Here is a 21,978-nt window from a genome sequence, read left to right as displayed (position 1 = left end):
CTTAATCCCAAACACCAGACAGGCAGACATGGAGACAAGATGGAAGGAAGAGGACAGGAGAGTGACAAAAAGATAGAAAGTTGAGAAGACACGTTTCAAATAAAGTTTCTCCTTCCCATTAGCACTATTGAGGAACTTTGCAGGTAACCCCCCCTATCAGGTCACACCTGTATTCCCTGCTGGATACTCAACCTTTCAGCAGTCTTCCATCAGCCTCCTCATCCATACACTACACCGTCTGACATCTCTCCCCTCATTTTCCTATGGGGAGAAGGAAAGCAGTGACAGACCATCTTTTTATAAATGACTTTGCCCTGTTTTTTTCACCCCTAACACTCTTTTTACTTTCTGTCTGCTCTCTCTTGCTGTTGGGTTTCTGTAAGCCTCTTTCTTCCCCCTGTCTTTTTCAAACCATAAACACACACACAGAGAGATAAACACACAAATTATGTCAAAACCCTATTATTAATTTGTAGTGCATTTTTTTTCCGGATTGAAATGCCCGTGGAGCTCTTTTATATAGCTTAGTTTCACACAGACAAATGCGCGCTCATTTGCCAAACATATCTCAAACACAGAGGTTAATTGATTTGAAAGAGATGTTCCAGGAACACCACGGAGGCAATTAATAAAACACTGACTTCTTATTCAATTAAAACCTGACAGAAAATACATTAAATGATAATGCAGTTTAATTATTAAGTCATTTAATCATTTGAAGGTTGATATTTACAAGCATGTTAAAGCAGAAAGTTTGAATTGTTTGCACACAACGAAACACCATCCAGTCCTCACTGACACGCACGCGCGCGCACACACACACACACACACACACCAACACACAAACATTTTCCCAACAATTCAAGCGAGCAATAAAACAGCTTGCAGCTCATCTGGGAAATCAGAACAGAGCTCGATGTTGTAGCCATTGTAATGATCAGTTTGTATAGACTGCTGCTGTGTGTGTGCATGTGTGTGTGTGTGTGTGAGAGAGAGAGAGAGAGAGAGAGAGAGAGAGAGAGAGAACAAAAAGCATATGAGTGATCCTACAGAGCCAAATGTACAGTTTATTACCTCAGGTCCTGAACAGATCATCTACCAATACACCCCAGCTTTTGCTCTTTTCTTTCCTTTTGGCTTTTTCCTCCCTCTTATTTTTTCCCATATGCTCACTGCTGCTGTACATATGCAAAATTCCAAGTAGTTATTCACAAAGGTCCCCAGTCAATCCAGAAACTGATTTAAAATCATTATTATGCCCCTTTCCTTACATAACCAAAGTCGGTATACATGAATCCTGGGAATTACCAGAAGTAGAAAACCTCCGCACATTTTGTATAAAGCTATCCTACTGACGTGCTGTGTCAAGATGTGCAGTGGCACATGGAAAACATCTCCAGTCTCTTCCTCCTGCTGTCTGGCAGATTTGACTGGTAATGAGCAGACATAGCACAGAATATAAGTGATGGACGGGCTGGACAATAATGTTACTCATTGACGGTCATAGTACAGAATAATCTACTATCAAGTACTATCGAGTACTACATGTACTTCGGAATGTTTACATTGATGTTTTATCATATTGATTTACTAAAAGCAAGTTTGAATTTAACTATATTTATATTTCCAATATTATTTTTGTGAGCTTTCACTATTGAATTAAGGGTGACTGCTGTTTAGTCAAAAGTGGAGACATGAAAATGTTTTTTTCTTTACCAGTAAACAATCACTGTTACCAAGGTTTTAAAGGTCCAATTTGTAAAACTGATTATTGAGTCTCATTTCTAACACGCCAAACACTGATGCTTTGAGTTGGTTGGTTGGGCCGGCAACCAACCCAAAGCATCAGTATTTGACAAGTTGGGAATGAGACTCAACATCAACTATCTCACATATTGGACCTTTAAACTGGAATGTGCTAATGTAATCCACAAACAATGTTCAAATACAATACCAGTGCCAAGCTTCTTAAGACCCTTTTAGTATACTGTACACAGTACAAATCAAGCTCATAATCACATTCATATGAACCAATCCAGTCAGAAGAACTACAGAATATTAGCACCACTCTAGTTTAAGGATTTTTTGAAAAATCGAAATCCTTTCTTCCTTGGTGAGCCCCTCCAAAGACGGTTAAAAGTTTTCTGGAGGCCATAACTGTCTAGAATTAGAATGAAATATATCCAAAGTTTTTGCTTTATGCTTATGCACATTCAGTTTGGAACAGGCAGTGTGTGCTTTGAATACTCAAATAGGAAACTGACATGAAAATAGCGTTGGGTATCATAGTTTGTGAGGTGGCTGGGTTCTTTCAAAAGACAAAAGGTCTGGACGTTTGAAAATAACTTTTTTTTTTTTAAAGAGGAGATAAAGCAACCCTGAAAAAAACAAACAAACAAACAAAATAACATCTGCTCTTTCTAATGATGGACCATTTTTTCCATTTACATTATTAGTTTACATATGACACAGTTTATCAGTAATTTGCCAGTAATATTTATTTTGCTGTTGTAATTGTTTTCCCGAAATCCAATTCTATTAGGGAAGCAGGCAGTTGGGCAGAACTTTGCCTAAGTGGCTTTTTCAAATATAATTGCTTTCCAGGTAGTAGTCTCATTATCAAAGACACCACGATTGTAATAGGGCATACTTTTTTTTATACTTTGTAATTCCATCATAACAACAATTTAGAACAAACTCTATCACATAAAACAAACGAGTCGAAAGGGCAGGACTTAAGAGAATCCAGTTTGTTCAATTATTTTAGACGCGCATATCAGGATAGAGATCTGTGTGGGCACACATTTAGTCAACATAATAGAATAGAATCAAATACAATAGAGGTTTGCAAGGGAACTACTTTTCTCTGAGGGAGCAGGATGGATGAGCACACACAGACTATATGGTTGAGATTAGGCAGCCGGTGGTGCAGAGCACGATACTAATGCAGCCTCGACTGCTTGCTGCAACAAGCTGTCCCTTCTCTGTTAGAAGATGGAGACAGAGAGAGGGAGACAGGGTACCGACACAGAGGGGGCGATAGAGAAAGGGGTTTGTGGGCTGAAAAGAATTGGAAGAGGGATCGAAGGAAAGGAAGAGAGGGGAGAGGACAGAAGGAAGGCTTGGTGCGCAAGCTGTTTGGAGACCGCACCGACACACGTTACCCATCAGCAGGGGAGAAAGGGAGGGTTTTTTGGGCGGGGGGGGGGACACAGGAGGAGAGAGAGGGAGACAGGAGTAGTGAAACTGCTCAGCAGCTTGTCTGCGTCTGTGCCTGGCTACTGTCTCTTTACTGCAATGGCAGACATATGAGTGTCTGGCAGAGACGACAGAAGGAGCGTTAGAGAGCTGCAGAGGCTGGAAGCAACACACCAGCGTTTGGCAGATGAAACAAGTTTAGCACAGAGGAAAACAGATAGTTTATGAATGGAGGGATAAAAACTCATATTGTATTTCCTTAGCTGTTTGTTGAAGGGTAAGCAGATAAACTACAAGGAGATAAGAGCTGTCTGCGCTAACAATTCAATATTGCACTGCATTAGAAAGCCCAGAATCAAATCTCTCCTGCTCGCTTCACTGGTGAAGCCGATGATGTGGGGTGAGAGGAAGTGCGGTGGCTAATACAGCAATTGCCCAGGTCCAATTTCATGGGGAGTTGCTTTTTTGTCTACCAGCAGTAATTTGCGGCAGCGTAGGACAGATTTTTGACAACATTATTCACACTTTTCTGATAGTTTTACTTCTTACAACTTCCTGTGCACATTGATCTTGTCGCAGCTGCTTATCTCTGTCAGCGCTGTATACACTGTTCCCAGCCCCGTTGCTCCCAAATGTCACCCGCTATCGATTGCGTTTTGAGCCACTACGAGTCACGTATGTAACAATCAGACCAAAAGCCACAGTTTGTTGCACAGTGTCCTTTGATGCGCTCGCAACAGAGAGAGAACGCGAGAGATGCACAGAGCCCCAAAATGATCCTCAGTGATTCTGAGATGCCATTTAAGCGAGACAACACCTACATACTGTGTGCTTGTGTGTCCACATATGTGTGGTTTGTGTCCGTCTTAAGTGTGTGTGTGTTTGTGTGTGTGATCGGTGGGTGAGTTCTGTAAAGTGAAAGGGTTTGTTGTCACAGTAAATGACTCTGCTGGCCCCCACGCAGCACCGGTCGATGGTCCAATTACTTTTAAATGTGTGTGGTTTCACATCTCTTAAAGCGCCCGAGGTCTGTTTTGGTCCGTGTGTATGTAAGTGTTCGGTGGTCACTATGACGGTGGAGGTGGGTGTCCCCTTTTTTCTGTGCTATGTTAATGTAGGCTGCGTGTCAGGGCACCAAGGGGTCAAACAAGGCTGACATATAACACACTGGTCACTGTATCTGTGTGTGTTTGACTTTGAGATCATAATCTGTCCATACTTTTTTTCCTTCTCTTCACAAAAACAAGTAGCATTATTGATTTTTTTTTTTTGTTTAATTAAGAACGATATTTAAAAAGCTGGTGTTTGATATCCATAAAAAAATGTTCCCTTACTTCCCTGAAGGGAACAAAGAAAAAAAAAAGAAAGAAACATGAATCTTAGCGGCAATGTTGCAATAAAATGAAAGGAGTAAAGTAAATGAAAATGAATGACTTGAGGATACAATGAACAATGTGAACTACCATCAAGGCTGTGATGAAAAACATAATGCCCTGCTGTGAGATCTACGAAATCTCACTCATCACTTCTGCAAAATGACAACATCTGCTGCTCGTGAGAGTGATATGAATAAATCAACACTTGGATATCTGTTTGTTCTTACAGATGCAACAGTGATTGCCCCTGAGAACCACAAAAAAAACATTAAAGCTACAATTTACCAATGCTCCATGTTGTATTGTTTTTTTCAGTTTATTGCCATCACATTAGTTGTGATGATTCTAATGACTGCGAAAAGGAACTGATGATGAGTCTCGTAAAAACATTTTGATACCCAAACGTATTTCTTGATGGCTTTACAGACATTAATATTAATCGAATTCTAGCTTTGAATGAGGTTTGTTTTATTCACTGAACTGTACTAATTGCTAGAACTGCATAAGAATGATTTTCTTGATAATACATTTAATTCAGTTGATGGTGCCAGTCTATTCTGAATATCCTATAGAAGCTAGCAACATAAGCTTAGTGTTTAGTTAGGGCTTTGCTGAACTGCTATGTAATACATACATTTGCCATGTATCTTTTGTGATTGTGTGAAGTAATTGTTTTGGCTGTTATAGCTGTAAAGTACACTACTGTTCAGTGGTTGTGGATAATGAAGCTCATATCCTCCACGAAGGAGGTTATGTTTTCACCCATGTCCGCTGGTTGGTTGGCTGCTTGGTTTGTCTGTCAGCCCAGAATAGAGTCCATTAACTAGTAGTGCAGATTGGGATAAAAGTTTTTTCTCACTTTATTTAACATTGCGTGATGATGACAAATTTGACATTTTCATTAATGGCTGAGGGAACAATGCCTGGAGGAATCAAGCATATATAGGTGGCTTGTATCCATGAGTGAGTACAATTCGAAGCGATTTAAATATGCTTATTTGATGTTGGATTTGGCTTGAATGAATTAAAGGGGACTGTTGGGCCTTGTCGGAGGTATGCACTCTACTGAGTGGTATTCTTGTTAATTTAGCATTAGCTGAGCTTGCTTACTAACACCTACTGCAGCTCCCTCTAGTGGTACATGGAATAATCCCAGATATGTTTTTTGAAAATGAAATAAGTTCTTACTATCAAAATACTGCAGAATTAGAATACTTCTGAAATGTAATTTAAAAGAAGTTTAGTCTCTCCTGTAATATATTTTTTTCAGCCTGCTACTAGTCACGTTCATGCTTGTCACGCGTACATACTTCATCCATTATTAGTTACAAGCTAAACGCAAACTGTGATGGCAAGATTGTCGGCAAAGGTAAAATGTATGTTTCAAAAACACCACAAACATGGCTCCAAACAACTATCGGAGGGAGAAGTGTAGGGGAGGGGAATATTTCAAGCGTGTTGAAACTGAAGTTGATGACGTGGCCACTTAAGCAGCGCTGCTGAAGCCCACTGCACCTTCCAACCTTAGCAGCAAAGCTCTAAGTTAAGCTGAATAGAGTAGGCCAACGCTGCTGTATTTTAACGTTGGCCATGGTGGTGGAAAGTTTGAGAAACACTGGTCGGGGGTGAAGTTTAGGGGGGGGTTGTGCTAGCTCGCTAGATAGCTGGCTTTAGAATAGCCGAGTCACAGATAAGGATTGCCACTGGCTACCAAATAAGTTTCTTCTCCTATCTCAATCTTACTCTCCCACATGTTTAATCTAATTATAAGGCCAAGCTATAGGTCCTAGAGGTGGGCTCAGACCTCTGCACCTATCTATATGTGTTTGCTTGGAGCATGCATACAGGAGGATGTGTGTCAATCCGATTTAGGCGGCGAAATTAGAAAATGTTGGGAAGATGAGGGACCTGTACAGATTTACAGAAACAGGGAGAAAGGATGCATTTTGTCAAAACTGAAAGGAAAGACTGATCAGAGAGCAGTGAATGAGCAATAGAGGGAAATGAGGACAGGAAAAAAAGAGATAGTGCTTGATTAATAGGAAGAAAAGCATTGTGGGATGCTAATGGCGGTGTTTTGAAGCCTGAGTCTACATGGTAACGATTTAAGCACAGTGGGTCATTCACTTGATGCACAAACACACACACGCACACACCCAAACACACACACATGCACATTTATTTCATACTGTCAGGGGGGAAATGAGCCCTTATCTGGAGCTGTGGAGATAAGCTGAGGCAGTGGGGCACTCTGCTAGCCTGGCTGCCATTTTAGCTCCTGACTCACATGTGCACGTCCACACACATGCAAGGCTACCATCACAACTCCTCCTGTTTATATAAGATTCAGAACAATATAAATATAGAGTGGAAATATTGATATTCAGATAATGTAGCATCGCCAATTTTCTAGTAATATCGCAGAGGGGTTCTTTCATTCCGACTCACTTTCCCCTCAGTCTCCGTGCCTTACTTTCCGCTTCCTCATCCAGTTTGCAAGCCGGTGTGTGAAGGGGAAATATATCAGATAAATATGTTAAAGGGAATTAAAGGATTTATAGCTTTTATTAACATCTAGCAACGACCGAGAAATTGCTGCAGCGTCGACAGGCCTCTGCACAAGTTAGGCTACAGTAGCGTATGATGTGGCCTATAAAAGTTGCCTTTTAAAATGTTCTGTGTGCTCCCTCAAATAGAAGTACAGTTGACCAAAGAAGATGCTCTTCAACTTACAGTAGTTGGTTAGAAAGGAACAATTTGGATAATAATCTTAACACTCACCTTCCTCGTTACAGAAATTGGGTTTAAATGATTAATTTAGTCATCTGCAATGCATCATGGTTAATCCATAGTGAGTAGGAGAGTAAAATTTAGTGCATAATGTGCGTGTTTGTGTCTGTCTGTTTGTAAATGAAGTCACATGCGTTTGCCATGCAGCTGCAAACAAAGCCACCCTGCCTTATGATTGATAGCCTCCGTAATAATTACTGTGGTGCACGACTGATTAATGTGTTTCCCCGCGACTTATTGACTTATGTTTAAACGCTGTGGAAAACGCATCTTAAACCACATTCATTACAGGCCATTTCAAAATATTCATCGTAGAGTCTTCTTTAATATTCATCATATTCTCTTTTCACAGTGGCAAATTGCAGTCTTAACTCAATACTGAACACTGTGGCTAAGGGATTTAGGAACTCCATGTTAGCTAAAACTGATTTTTTAAATTTTTTTTCAACTGATAGCTCGAGCAACAGGCGTAAGGGGACCAACATAGTTTTCAAAGTAGTCTTTTATAGCCTGAATCTTGTTTTATTAATGCAGTCCAAAGGAGTCAGTATTCAGAAAACATGAATAAAACAGAGCACATTTTTGTTTTAATTTTATAACTCTATGGTTAGCTGTAAATCGTATCCGAGTACATTTACACTGACTTTAGATATATAAGGGTTGGGGCTCAGTGCCATTCAGCTAAACAGCTGGGAATACACTGTGCTGTGGCAGGTGTGTTTGCCAAGGTCCACTTACTTACTGGATATTTGTCCGCTTCCTCCGGGTCTTTGCCTCAAATAAGCCACGCTCTCAAAAGACCAGGTCTAGATTTCAGGAAGTAAGAAATGGAATAGGCTGATAGGGGAGCACACACCGTTTCTGCATTTGTCGCTTTTTTTATCGTCACTCCCCCTGGCCCCACTCAAGACAGATACCTGCAGAGGGACTAAGTTTTCCTTTTTATTTGGTTGAACTTGTTCTGGCCGCACAGCAGGTTCTGGAAAAGACACAAACATTCCTTTAAATGCAGTGCAGCATCCATACCACGTCTGAAGGACACACAAGAGACAACACATGCATATTGTATGCGTGAGTGCGTCAGACCCATGTCCTTGCCTGTGTGGCTTGTTTTTGTGTGCCTGCTATGGAGCTTTTACGTACACATGTGCTGGCTTGACTTTGAACCGAGCCAGCAGGGATTTGCATTTCCATTACAACAGGATTTTGCCTGCTTGAGGGTGTGTCTTTACCTAATCGTGTGCTTGTCTTGAGTAGTGGTCAACTGAGCAGCTGTTGATACTCTTCTTTAGCCACTCTGCTAATTTGTTAAACACATGTCATGTCCTATAATTTCTTCACAATAAAAATATCATGTTAGTAAGTTATATAAAAGCTTTTATTATGAAACTGCAAAACCAGGAAATGTTTGTTTTTCACCCGCAGTAACTTAACAAGACCTCTGACACGGCTGAAAGCGAACATGATGAAACTGTAAAATAAAGTAGATCTCTGAAAGTATAAGCAGGGACTCAGGAGCGAAACTAAACTCCAAGCAACAGAGATTCAGTGAAAGGTACTGAGAGCTGAACACGCAGAGACTTTTAAAAATGCCTTTCTCTGTAGTCTCCTGCACAGACATGATTCGGAATCGCAACGCAGGCTTATTTGAGGGGGAGAAGGGGATTTTCAGGGGTTGGCCGCAGTTGCCACAACCTGTTTGGAGGCGGAATGGGCACGCTTTTGCCCCACTCCGGAGAAGGTCCATCTCGGGTGCAGCTTGGCTCAGCATGGCGAAGTAAAACTGGTAATGGAAAAGCAAATCAATGCGGCACAGTTTGACTGTGTTGCCAAAAGTGCCAATGGAAAAGCCCTGTTAGCTTACCATGCGTAGGTGTGTGTGAGTGGGTGAGCGTCTGTGGTAACAAGCAATCCCCTTTTTGTAAATTGTGTTCACCTGTTTCTGGAGAGCTTGTGTCAGCGTATTAATGTGAAAATCAACAACATGCCAGTTAGAATTATGTAACGTAATTGAACCTCTCAGCTCCATGAGACGGATGATGCTGATAGTCCCTGAAAAATTCACTTACAATGCATCATTTGCTCCATGACATAGTCTTCATCTACTTGGCTTACATGTCAGTTCTCACAGGTGTTTGCAAGTCTGTGTGACAGACATGGTAGGATTTATTTCAAGGTGTGTGTTCAAGTATGAATTTGAAGCCTTGGTGGCGTTTGGCTGCACCGCTAATGTCATATTGATTGTACACGCTCACATTTTTACGTTGCTCACCTCACATCAGTGTCTTGTTTTTCTGTCATCCCAATCCTGTCTCTCTTTTTGTCTTCCTTAGTGTTTTTTATGTTTTCTCAGACCTTCTCATTGTGTCTTTTGTTCACCTTACGTCCGCCCCCATTTCCAGTATTTGTAGGTTTATAACTGTTGGCAAACACACATACACAGAACATTCTGTATATTCACTTAGAAAACTGTGAAGGGTAACAGGCTGCATCTGTGAGTAGAGAGTAGGCTGTACACACGCATTCACACACAGTTTGATCAAAGACTACACTGACATCGGGATTGTCATGAGAATAATACAGCAGCAGTTCTCTGTGTTAGAAAATAAAGGTTTGTTGGCTCATCTTCATAGAGACAGAAGATTACAAATGCCTCTGATTTCTGCATGTTGTAAAATAGAGAAATAACTAAAATAGGGGATACAGATTTTGTGTGTGTGGGTGAGGAGTCAGACTCAGATTCCAGCTCCACATCTCCCCCTCCAGGCTGAATGAGGGAAAAAGAAAATGAGGACATGAGGATAATGTGTAATATAATCTACCTGGATCTGTCTGTGTGAATTACATAAATGCTGACAGAAAAGCAGCATTTTCTAAATCAGAGCAATGTTTAAATGATGATTAGAAAAACACACAATAAGGAATAACATAGTAGAGTTACAAGACACATATTTACAACTCTAGCTGCAGCAAAGCCAGAAGAATAGTCAGAGAGATTTCAATCAAACAGTCTGCGCATGGCCACTCGGTCCTGAGAAGTGAAAACATCCGTGTGAGTGGACCATGGTTCTGCAGGGAACTGACTAGGAGGAAACAATGCCCTGCTCAGAACAGACCCTTTTAAAGTCACAGCACATCGACTCTGCTGTTTTCTGTTAAGGCAGGATTTGATTCCCAAGCTGAAGTTTGGCAGAGAATGCTTAAAGTTGCCCCACCTCAAGAGATGCAACAGGAGGGTCAGAGAAATGTCAGTCAAGCACAGCCATACATGCCCATAATAGAGAGATTAGGTTGGGCTGAGACAAGGTGAAATCAGGTAGTAGTTGATTACAAGCCTCGGATGCAAAAAAAGCTGCTCCAGACTACACCATAGAGTGTAATCCTACCAGAGGAGCTATACTGTTGCCTTTTATTCTGGCAACAATACTTTAAACAGGATATAAAATGTTAACCAAATGGCAGGGCGTGAAAAAAAGTAACCGGTTTAGCTAAGCTTTATTGTAACTTTTGGTCTCAAAAGGGAATTGATCAGAATTGGCAGAGAACCCCAAGTTCAACAGTAACTTCAGGCTTTAGAAAAATGGATTATCCCTTATTTCCCTCTGCAGTATGCCCTCTGCTTCTCCAGTGTGTTTGTGTTTTCTTTTAAGCACAAATCATATCGTGCAATTCTGTGTGTGTCTCACAGTATGAGTGTGTGGTTGTGTGTTTGTCTTTGGATAGCAGACAGCTAAATCACTTTTTTTTCCTACTGCCTCTCTCTCTACAGGGAAACCAGGCTGGTTTGATCTTTGAAGCTGAAAAGCAATATTTTATTGAAAGCAGAGGGCAGCGCATAGATGAAGAAAATATGGTTAGGGACTAAAAATAATGTGGTCTGAGGGAAAAGACTGGAAGTAAATGATACAATTTGATACACATAGGCGTCTGAGCCAGATTGATAAATTACATTTGAATTAAAGAAATGTGATTTATCACTCCATTGGTACGTAGTGCACCAGGGAAAACACAAGAGAAACCTTGGGGTTTTAAGTAAAATCATTTGTCATGTATGTATAATATGACATAAGAGAAAGTAGCAAATTGGAAGAGATTGATATTTTTGTTTTACAGTTATCAGGTCACTGTCATTTAACACTTAAACTGATTGTGTTTTATTGATTGTGTAACTTTTTTTATTGGATTTCGTATGTAAACTGAACAGAGGGAGCATGATTATGTAAAGATATTACGAGTTACAGACAATTAGAGTAAGAAATATAATTCAATAATGATAGTAACACTAGCAACAACAACACAGGAAAAAAATGCTGGAAAAAAAATGCTGAATATATATAAAAAAGAAAAAAACAGCTTTATAAAAGGAGAGTGGGAAGGGAATGGGACAGAAGGGGCAGAGTGTGCAAAAGATTTATTCAGTCAGACTGGCACAGGGATAATTGTTATAATAATCCCAGAAAGGCTGCCACGCCTTGTGGTGTTTTTTAATAGAGCCTTGGCTACCGTACCTCAGCTTTTATACTTTTAAGTGTGCTGTTACATCCTTGACCCAAGGGGCGTATGAGGTCCTTCCACAGAAGAATTAGACAGCGGGATCCCTTCCCAGGAGGGATGTTAATGCTTGAGAGTTTGATTGGCTATTTGAAAGGGACACCTCTTCTGGGGCTTTTCCAAACACAGCAGTTATGAGGTTTTGGTGGAATGTTTTGGCCATACATCTGTGAAAAAGTTGCAAATATAGAGGACCAAAATGGGTGGATTGACTGACAGGATAAAAACATGTAATATAGCTGGGGCACCATCACACCCCTGGCAGGTGGTATCAACATCAAGGTAGAGCCTGGCAAGCCTTCTCCTGCAGGGATGCAAGCAATGGAACATTTTTAATTGAAGTACTCACATATTTGTGTTACAGATACAAATTTCATCCGTCAGTTCCAACCTTGATTCTTCTTCACAGGCACATTTTTACATAGTTAGATGGGCAAGTGATGTTTTGGATAACATCATATAACCTCAAGACATAAGGCTTCTGATGAAAGTTCAGGCTGTAACAGTCTTTAATCCATCCCCCAGGTGGGGCAGCTGGGAAGGAACCAAAGTCTAGAACTTGTAACTAGCTGAAATAATACCTACTGTGGATGTCATATTCTTTAACTAAATTTGAACAGGATTATGGACCAGGGTTAGACATAGTTGTTTATATCTAAAGAGCACCCTCAACTGTGACTATATCCTAAAGGAGCTTTCGACTACAGGATTTTTCAAATAGTATTCTCTACCATGTGTTAGAGGAGCAAATAACGAGGTGGGAGCTAGTGGATAACGGAAGTGTTGTTGACTAAACAGGTCCGTCCCTGTCCTTAAAATGATACATCCAGATCGTCACTTAATAAATGTTAGCAACCAAGTAGTAATGCAGGAAGTTATAGGTAGTGTGAGATCCTCCCCATACTTTTGCTGTGCAAGAAATGCCTAATGAAGCAGAGGAATTTCTGATTTTTGTATATATGTTTGTGCAACTCCAACAACATTCCAGGAGAACAACGGGAACAGTATGAAAGCAACATTATATCATGTGGTTATATTAAGTGCAGTTGGAATCGGCCTTAGCTGATCTGAGCAGTACAGAAGGAGATCATCTGCATACAGAGTGATTTCATGCACATGGCCTCTCCTGATACCTGTAAAATTGCCCTTGTCTTTTAGAGCAACTGCTAAAGGGTCTATGTCAAACTAGAGGGGGGACAAGGAGCATCCTTGTGGACTGTTGGAGGAGGAAAATGTTTTGGAATGACATTATTAGTGAGAACTGCTGCTTGTGGTGCTGAGTAAAGGTCTTTTATCCAGGAGATAAAGCCAGTGCAAAAGCCAAACTTTCAGAGCTGTATAAGTAGTCAAATGTGGGCAAATGCTTGTGTGCATCCAAAGAGATGTCTTTTATCTTTTGTAGGTGCTGAAGGTTCTCGAAGAACTGTCTACCTTTTATAAACCCTGCTTGGTCCGGATGGGGGATTTTGTTCAAAACAGTCTCCAGGCACAGAGCTAAAGCTTTGGAGAGTATTTTGTTATCACAGCAGACTAGACTTGCTGGCCTATACGAGTCACACTTTGATGGGTCTTTACCCTTTTTAAGGTGGACTGATATCACAGCCTGAGATAGGGTAGGAGGCAGTCACCCATGTTGAAATGCCACTGGGGCTGTGTAAGTGTTGGTACAGCACAAGTTCTAGTTCTCCAGTAAATTATTTATCTAAAATTCAATATGTAAACTACTAGGCCTGGGGCTTTACCACTCTTCATAGCTTTGATTGCCTGATCAATTTCTTCCCATTCTAAAAATAAGACATCATCAGGGTCCAGTGTTGGGTGCTTGATGTCTTTGGAAAAGTTTGAGTCTGAGTGCGTCTTAATATTTATTCTCTGCTCTGACTTCTTGTTTAATAAGCTTTCCTTCTGGATGTATGTGCTTTTATTGTTTTTAAGTCTTGTGCATGGGTTTTAAGTGCAATTGCACCTTTTTCAACTTTTTCTTTAAATAGTTTATTGCTCGGTGAACCCATCACGGTGTCCACAATGTCTGCAAATCTAACTGTTCTGTTTGTTTGTGTGTCTACACATTGCAGCTGGCAACTTGGGACCCAGTCCATGGCTTGAACGGCACGCTGACAGACAGAAAATTGGAAAATAACATGAGAGGCGTGGTGCTACGAGTTGTCACTGTTCTGGTGAGTATAACCCTTTGTTTTTTTTCTGATCCTGCAATCAAAATGATCTCTTTCACGTTCCCCTGTTTGACAATTGTCCTGCAGTTCACCCAGAAGAATCAAAGACAGACTGTGGGGACTATAACATGTCAGACTTCAACCTTTTGCTCTGTTGTAAATCTGTCCTTTCGTCTGGTTTTCCGCTCATCATTCAACTGTCTCTGCACTAATGTAGAGAGGGACAGACTGAGAGCTTGTTTGAGTGAATGAAAGTGTCAGACAAACATTTACGAGATGAGTCGAAGTGCTGAAAGGAAGGAGAAAAGTCATAAAAGGTGAAACACAAACAAAATGTATCAAGGTGCGCTTTGTAATGGGCCAAGCTGTAATCATTTCATTAGCTTCTATTCTGACATTTGACCGCTAGATGATGGAGACAGTTGAATTCTTGATGATAGTGAGACTTCAGCTCTGTCTGTCTTGCCTGCAGCATCGATTTGAGTACATCCCATGAGTGCTTTAAAGATTCACTGCAGTAAATTCTTCATATCCCTTCTTTGAAGTAAGAAGCAGAGAAGAAAGAGATAATGCTAGATATCTTTGTGGCTATCCCTTTTTCTTTTCTATGTTTTTTTTTTCTTTTTTTCCCAGTCTTTGATTTTCATCCTTAAAGGCGAAAAAAGATATGTTATATGATTTTGAATATCAGCCTTTTCCCCATCATCAGTGTAGAGTTGCTCTTGTATGTTTAATGTATGTGCACATTAATGTACTGTGGTCTATTGTTCTTTTTCCCCTTCATGTTCTGCACCTCTGGTCGTGACTGATGCCTAAAGACAGAAATAGATAGAAATAGTGTGAAATGTCCAGGGTGCTGCCCGGGTGTACTGTTTTCGTTTCATGTGAGAATGGTTGAAAGACACATCCTGATTGTGCGTGTGTGTAAGTGTGTGTGCATGATATGAAGTTTCTGAAGGGACCTTTGGAACAGATTGTTCTGTGTTGCCCTGAGCTGTTTCTACTCTGATATAACTGTTTTTATGTCTGTACGGAGCAATGGTCTGACACAGTACAATGCAGAGGGGCTCTCACCCTGCACACACACACACAAACACACACACATGCACACACACATTAATGTGTAAATTCATTCAATTCAATCAGCCAGACTGTCTTATCATTATCGATTAGTTAATTGGCGATGAGATCATACCACTATTAGGGCCAATGACTCAATCAATACTATTGATTAGCTTGGACTGTATTGTTTGCTAAATGGATGGTTACCACAGAATGGTTACATCACTGTAATTATGTGTTTATGTCCCTCTACAGGGCTCAGTTGTGTAACCATTCTGGTTACAAATGTGATCGAAATTGATATTTTGCAACCGGGGGATTTAATTTGCACCCTTCAAACAGTCACATTAAAATGATGTGTTCTAGGTAGGGACATGATTCTCTTTAGATGTGAGACTCTGAAGGTGCGAAATCAGAGGGCCTATAAATAACCACTCTCTGACTCTCATACTGTATGTTCCCAATTTAGTTTGATTCATCTCAGCGTCTGAGTTTTCATCTTTTGCTGATTTTCTTCTGTGCTCCTTAATTTTTCCGAGGTTGCACCCACATTTCTACTCCACATTTATGAGAAGCAAGCTGTGAACGTAGCTACTGCTGCCCAAAATATGCAGCCAAAGGAAGAAGATGTCCCTTTTTTTCCACATTTTTGGAGATAATGAAAGAGCGCTTTTGAACCACTTATTTAATTACAGACACATTTGTACCTTAGTTCAGTGTTATAATGATTGATGATGATTAATGAGATTCCATTCAAGAAACAAGGAACAATAATAAAGGCCACTTGGCTGAAACATAGCATGTTTGTTGGCATAACCAAAATAAAATGGTGAAATTTTGACACAGCTTTATTAACAGAAGAAGAAATCTAAATGAAGGCAATAAAAGAGCAGTGGAAAGTAAAACATAACACACAAGGAGAGGCTTTCAATATAAAACAGGAAAAAAGAAACTAAAACTAAGGATCATGAAAACTAGTGGGCTGTAGTCCTGAAGATTTGTTTATGTGCTACATTTTTACCTTTGGGTATTCAACACTGTTTACAATTATGTTTGCCAACTATGCCTCTACTTTCAGTGCTGTTAGTAACTGACAATTTACCTTTATAATCATACATGTAAGAGCTTATGCACAATAACCTGTTTTGTCCTGACAGTAGACATTGGTTTTCTGATTCACAGTTATCAAACCTAACCAGAACAACTGACATCATTTCGTTCATCTTCCAAATCTATTGCAATCTAAACTGTACTGCATCGCAATGAGTCTCCAAGATAGATCAACATGACACTTGAAGTTTTAATCCTGGTTAAAAGACTAGTAGGGAATTGAAACAAAGGTCTGAGGGACATTGCCATTCATGGACTGTCTTAACCCCAAAGCCCTGGTGATGCCCCGAAATGTCCTATCTTACCAGTGAAGGCATACAGGACACAACAGAGACAAAGTGTTGGACCTGTTGAACTCTCGGAACGATGACGGGAAAAATATGTGGTGCAGCATCTACATAAATCATAAGTCACAAAGTTTAAGATTTAGCTGTTGAGTAACCAATCCACACAGCCCCTCTGTTATTTAGTGAGACATATCTTCCATCTTTATCAAACAGAGACTGGGGGGAAATTCATTTTAAAACAATATGAAATCTAATCTTCTGCAGAGACTGGCAGAGCTTTTCAAAATGCATTTTACACCAATTTCGCAGACAAAGCCAAAGAGTGTTTTTGAAAGTGCTCGCTGCTGCAAATCACCACATGACTCATGTCATTCCCAGCATTCCCTCTGAGGACTTTTCAAATGCTGTTTCTTTAGTCTTTGTGGAAAATTGCTGTTCCTCATCCCAGTCATGTCTCTAAAAAAGACCCGAGCAGCACTGAGACCACTTGCAGTACTTCCAGTCAAGAGTAGACAGGGAATGAACTTGTTCAATTAGCATAGAAGAAAGAGAGGAGGAGGGAAAGGAGAGATTCCCATCAGAGAGATGGAGAAGTATAAGACAAGCTGCTAGAGAGATGTTAGATGATAGAATGACAAGTGTCGTAGCCTCGATGGATGGATGGATGGACGGATGGAGAGAAAGATGGTGCCCTAGACATATGTTTAGGGAAAGTGGGAGATGTTGTGTGTGGAAAGATAGCCAAATGGTGTAAATTCACAGCTGGTGAGTGGCAGGGGGGAAGGAAGAGAATGCAAAATAACAACAGAGAGAGAAAAGAGATAGGAGAGAGACAGATTTGAGTCACAAAGCCAGGTTACACCTCACGTGGTGATTTTTTTTCTTACAAGATTTTAGTCTTGAAACCATCGACTGAGCATCGATTGAGCCCGGCGGCTCAAAGCCTGACCAACCAGTGAGCTATTGGAAGAGTTCAGATGATTACATGACTCGTTGCCTCTCAGAAGTCAAAACTTGAACAACTCCTGAAACCCGATTTATAGATTTAAGCATTTGTCAGCATCTGTAAGGCCTGCTGCTTTTACTTAATAGTTCTTTAAAAAAAATTATTTGGCTGGATGGTTTCAAATAGGTTTGACAATGTTTTCCCAAAAGTCACCATGTTTTACAAGCTGAAAAGGAAAGACCTGTCCCAGCCCAGCAAGTGGAGTGTTCATCTAGTCAGGTGTAGGAACGGCTCATGTCTATGTCCAAGTGAAGGAGAGAACTGTCATGTAATGTACAGCCAACTCGAAATGACATCTGTGTCAAACAACCTGTGCCCTTTCCACAGAACCATGAGCTCAGCTAAAATCGTGGGCTGGCTTTGAGACACTAGAGAGACCCGAGGTGCTTTTATATATTCTGTTCTAGCAGTCCTTTACACCAAACATGCTTTCAGACAGTACTTTCAAACACTTCCACCCCCACACACACACACCTACACAGAGCCGCACATGGACAGTTTCTTGCCGTGTATTGATTTGCTGCTGCTATTGGTTTGTGTGTTAAATGGTTCGCTGGCAAGCTCGTGTGGGTGGGCAGGTGTGTATGCATGTGTACAGTATGGTTATGTGTGTTTGCATGTCTTTACGCTGTATACCATCGAGCATGTTTACTCGGAATACCAACTGGGAAGCAATCAATGCACATGAGCTAAAAAATATTTGATAACTATGGAGAGCAAATGGAAATTATGAGAGACGGATATACGTCAAATGTGTTTTGAAATGAGAATCTTTCCTATTTGTTTCGGGAACATCTCAATTTTTCAGTCAGTATGCTGTCGTGCAAACCAATACATATTTATTAGTCTCTTCCATTGCTTGGTAAATATATAACATGCACCTAGTTTGTGTAGCAGTTACCTTACTCATCAGAGTACTCAAGACCCCTGTTGTCCTATCCTAGATATAGAATGTCCAGTGAAGAATAAACTCAAGAATCTCTGAGCTTTATTGTGTGTGTAATATTCTTGCACCCTCATGTGTATGCTGGCTAAAGCAGCTGATCGTGAAACCTTTATATCTAAATTCCCTGCTGTATTCACAGGACCAATTAAATTTGAAAAATGCCATTATAGCTATGTAATGCATGATTTACTTTGGAAATGAGCTTCCAGTGTGAACATTTGGAATAAGGCCTGGGGAAATGGTCGAGTGTCATTGTTCCCCTAGTTCAACAGGGTCAGCCATGTTTTTTTCCCCACCATGTTTATGTTTGTTTGTTAAGATACCCGCATAGGGAAGCAATCAGAGGTAAATGGGGAGTAATTCAGTATGTATGGGTGTATGTGTTAGTGGGTGTTCCTGCTTTGATTGATGGACGCTTGTGGTGAGAGAGGGACTTGGCATGCATGTCCACTCACTGCCTAATAGCTTATTGAACAGCAGCAGCTAGCGAGGATTAGAAACTGGCAAGTTAATGCACGGCGTAGCCCGCGTGTGTCTGTATGTGTGTGCTTAATGTGCAGCCAGTATCCAGTCAATAACACAGAGGCCCTCATAAATCTGCAAGACATATTGGCCTAAAACATTTCGCCCATCAATAGGGATTTATTAAAGAAGAGAGAAAAAAAGGGGCGAGAAAGGGGTGGGGACGTAGACGAGAGCTGGAGAGAAAACGCCAGAAAAAAATAACATCCAACCAGCTTACTGCTCTCCTAGTTAAAAAAATACCTTGTTTCTCTTTGCGCCATGTTCTCTTAATTGCCTAAAAATGTCAGCATTGCTGGGTGTCATTTAACCTCAACGGGAAGCTGCCCTTTTGGTGCGATGGTGATATCAATAAACAAGAGGTTCAGCCGTCCCAGTGCATTTAAAAATGAACCAATAAAAAACAAATCTGCTGAATTGCATGGTGCGATTATTGATTTTCAACATTTTAATTCGCTTGAAAATGTTAAATAGGGTTATGTTTTAAATAAATTATGAAACATGGTTCCCTCTGTGAATAAAAACAAAGCTGAGTAGGGAACTTTGGGAGCCGAGCCAACACTAGATTTGGGGAGGGGGGTTCTCCTGGAATCCCGAATAGACAGTCAAAAAAGAAAGTGCTTAGCATAGCTTAGAATTAAACACATAGATAGATATTAAGTGAGTCATTGCGTCTATATCGATAGATTGTCAGCATCTGGTTTGCCTCCACAGCAGCAGCAGAAAGTACTTTTTTTTATCATATTGCTTAAAAGAAAAATGTGTGACCAGTGGTATTTTTATTTTCAGCAGTTTACAACTCTTTATAAATTGCTCATCTAATGTACCCTGTGGTGTTTTTGACCACTAAAGGCACTGTGGAGTAATGTTTAATGACTCCCCATGCTGTTAGTATCTCATATTCTACCAGGGAATGAGAATACCCACGCATGCCACAAGAGAGGCTGATGTGATCCACATTTTAACCACAGGGGTGAGATTTTACCCCGGTTGTGACATTTAACATGTCAGTGGGGTGACAAATCCCATTTGCACCCAGCCCCTCAGGATGGTAATGCATACTGAGAGTTGGGGGCGGTAAGGTAGTTTTCAAAGGTAGCAGCGTGTCAGTTAAAGGGAAGGAGAACAAGACTGAGAGCTGAATGTTAAACATGCAGGTCTTAAGACAAAGAAGGCTTTGATTTTGTTAGTCGTAGGAAATTAATGCAACCGTCCAGAGCGTCCAGAAGGTTGGTTGTAAACGTACCTGCATTTACACTGGTAGTGTGAATAAAAATGTGTTGAAATTGACTTTTTTGGACTGGATGTGTAATGTAGGCGCTCACAGACGTTCATCCAAACCGTCAGGTTGAGCATCATAGTGGTATAATGGCCACTCGGGTAATTGGGTGATTTAATGCTTGAATGACTGGTGTATCGATTGGCTGCTTGACTGACTTACTGACACACTGATTGATCTTCGCCTTCCAGGAGGAGCCGTTTGTCATGGTGTCGGAGAACGTTCTGGGAAAACCGAAAAAGTACCAGGGCTATTCGATCGACGTATTGGATGCGCTGTCCAACTATCTGGGCTTCAAGTATGAGATCTACGTCGCTCCGGACCACAAATACGGCAGCTTGCAGCCTGACGGTCAGTGGAACGGACTGATGGGCGAATTGGTCTTCAAGGTGAGGAGAATGCACACATGTGAGCACACACACAAACACACTCCAGACACACCTACATTTTAGATTTAACCTGTGAAAAGCATATGCAATGAAGGCATTTGTTGCCAATTTATGCACAAGGAGAAGCACACACGCAAGCAGAAGCATGTGCCATAGACGATTTTGGTAAGTAGGTCTATACAGTATTACCCCTGCTTGCATCACCGTAGTGGCTACCTATAATTTTTAGAATTTAATATAAAGCCATTCTGCTTCTCTGCAAAGCTTTACATAAGCTAACGGCCTCATATATCAGCAAATTGCCTCTCGTCTCATGTCCCAGCAAGAAGTCTTAAATCTTCTACTGCCTTTCTTTTAGAACATCCCCAAGTGTCCCACAAGAAATCTGGTGAGGCTGCTCTCTGTTTTTATGGCCCTAAACTGTTGAGCCAATTCCCCTTAGATCTTAGAACAGCTAACTCGCTCGGATTTTTTTTTAAACAGGAAATTAAAGACCTATCCTTTTCACTTGACTTGTAATTTGGGTGAATTTTGCTGGTGTCATTGTTAAAGTTTTAGAGACTGCTAACAGTTTTCATGCGTTTGCTTGTTTTGCTTGCATTCCTCTCAGTCATTGCTTTTGCTATTATTGCTATTACTGATGTTCTTTTTCTACTTATTTTTATTGTTTATTTTAATCTGATCTTGCGAAGACGCAGCAATTTAAATTAATCTGAGTATGATTTCTTGAAACTGGCAATACAAGCTCAGACACTTAATCACTAACGACTGCAGCATGTAGCCAGAAGTGGTCTTGAGAGGGGCCGACCTCAGATATCAGATATGTGATATTGCAAATTGGTGAAAACAGAGCAGCTTTTTAATAAATTGGCTGGCTTCGAGTATCTTCAAGTACTTTATGCATTACTACCAACAGACACTTGAACTTCGTCAGTGGGAAGGGAAAACAGGCGATGACGTTGGATTTCACAAAGATGAAGTGGCCTTTAGTTTGAGGGCGTGAAATTGCGGCCGTTGCATGATAACTACTTTAACCATTAGCACAAAGCGTACCCATTTCACTGCTGCTTCACAAAACTTTCGAATCAATCTCTTGTGCTGCCAGGCTGATTGCCCTCAATTTAGATGCACGATCTCATTGTTGTAGATCATGCAGGTTTCCAGCGCAGACATGGACAGCCTTTTCTGTCGCCATCGCCAAACAGTATTGATATTTAAGATCATGATGTCAAAGTCCTGAATATAGTGACATTATAATCAGTCTACTGCAGAAACAAAAAAAGTCTTT

General features: G+C 40.7%; 1 protein-coding gene across 1 annotated transcript in view; it reads left to right on the top strand.

Moving 5' to 3' along the window:
- Nucleotides 1-21,978, top strand: part of grid2 (glutamate receptor, ionotropic, delta 2) — a 406,897-nt gene that overhangs the window by 279,377 nt on the left and 105,542 nt on the right. Inside the window, exons 9-10 of the mRNA XM_073465777.1 lie at nucleotides 13,991-14,092; nucleotides 20,493-20,690. Of these exons, the coding sequence (XP_073321878.1) occupies nucleotides 13,991-14,092; nucleotides 20,493-20,690 (300 nt within the window). The remainder of the gene's footprint in view (nucleotides 1-13,990; nucleotides 14,093-20,492; nucleotides 20,691-21,978) is intronic.

This window comes from Pagrus major, chromosome 5 (genome assembly GCF_040436345.1).
Source record: "Pagrus major chromosome 5, Pma_NU_1.0".
Lineage (NCBI taxonomy): Eukaryota > Metazoa > Chordata > Actinopteri > Spariformes > Sparidae > Pagrus > Pagrus major.
This window is presented reverse-complemented; position numbering and strand designations above follow the sequence as displayed.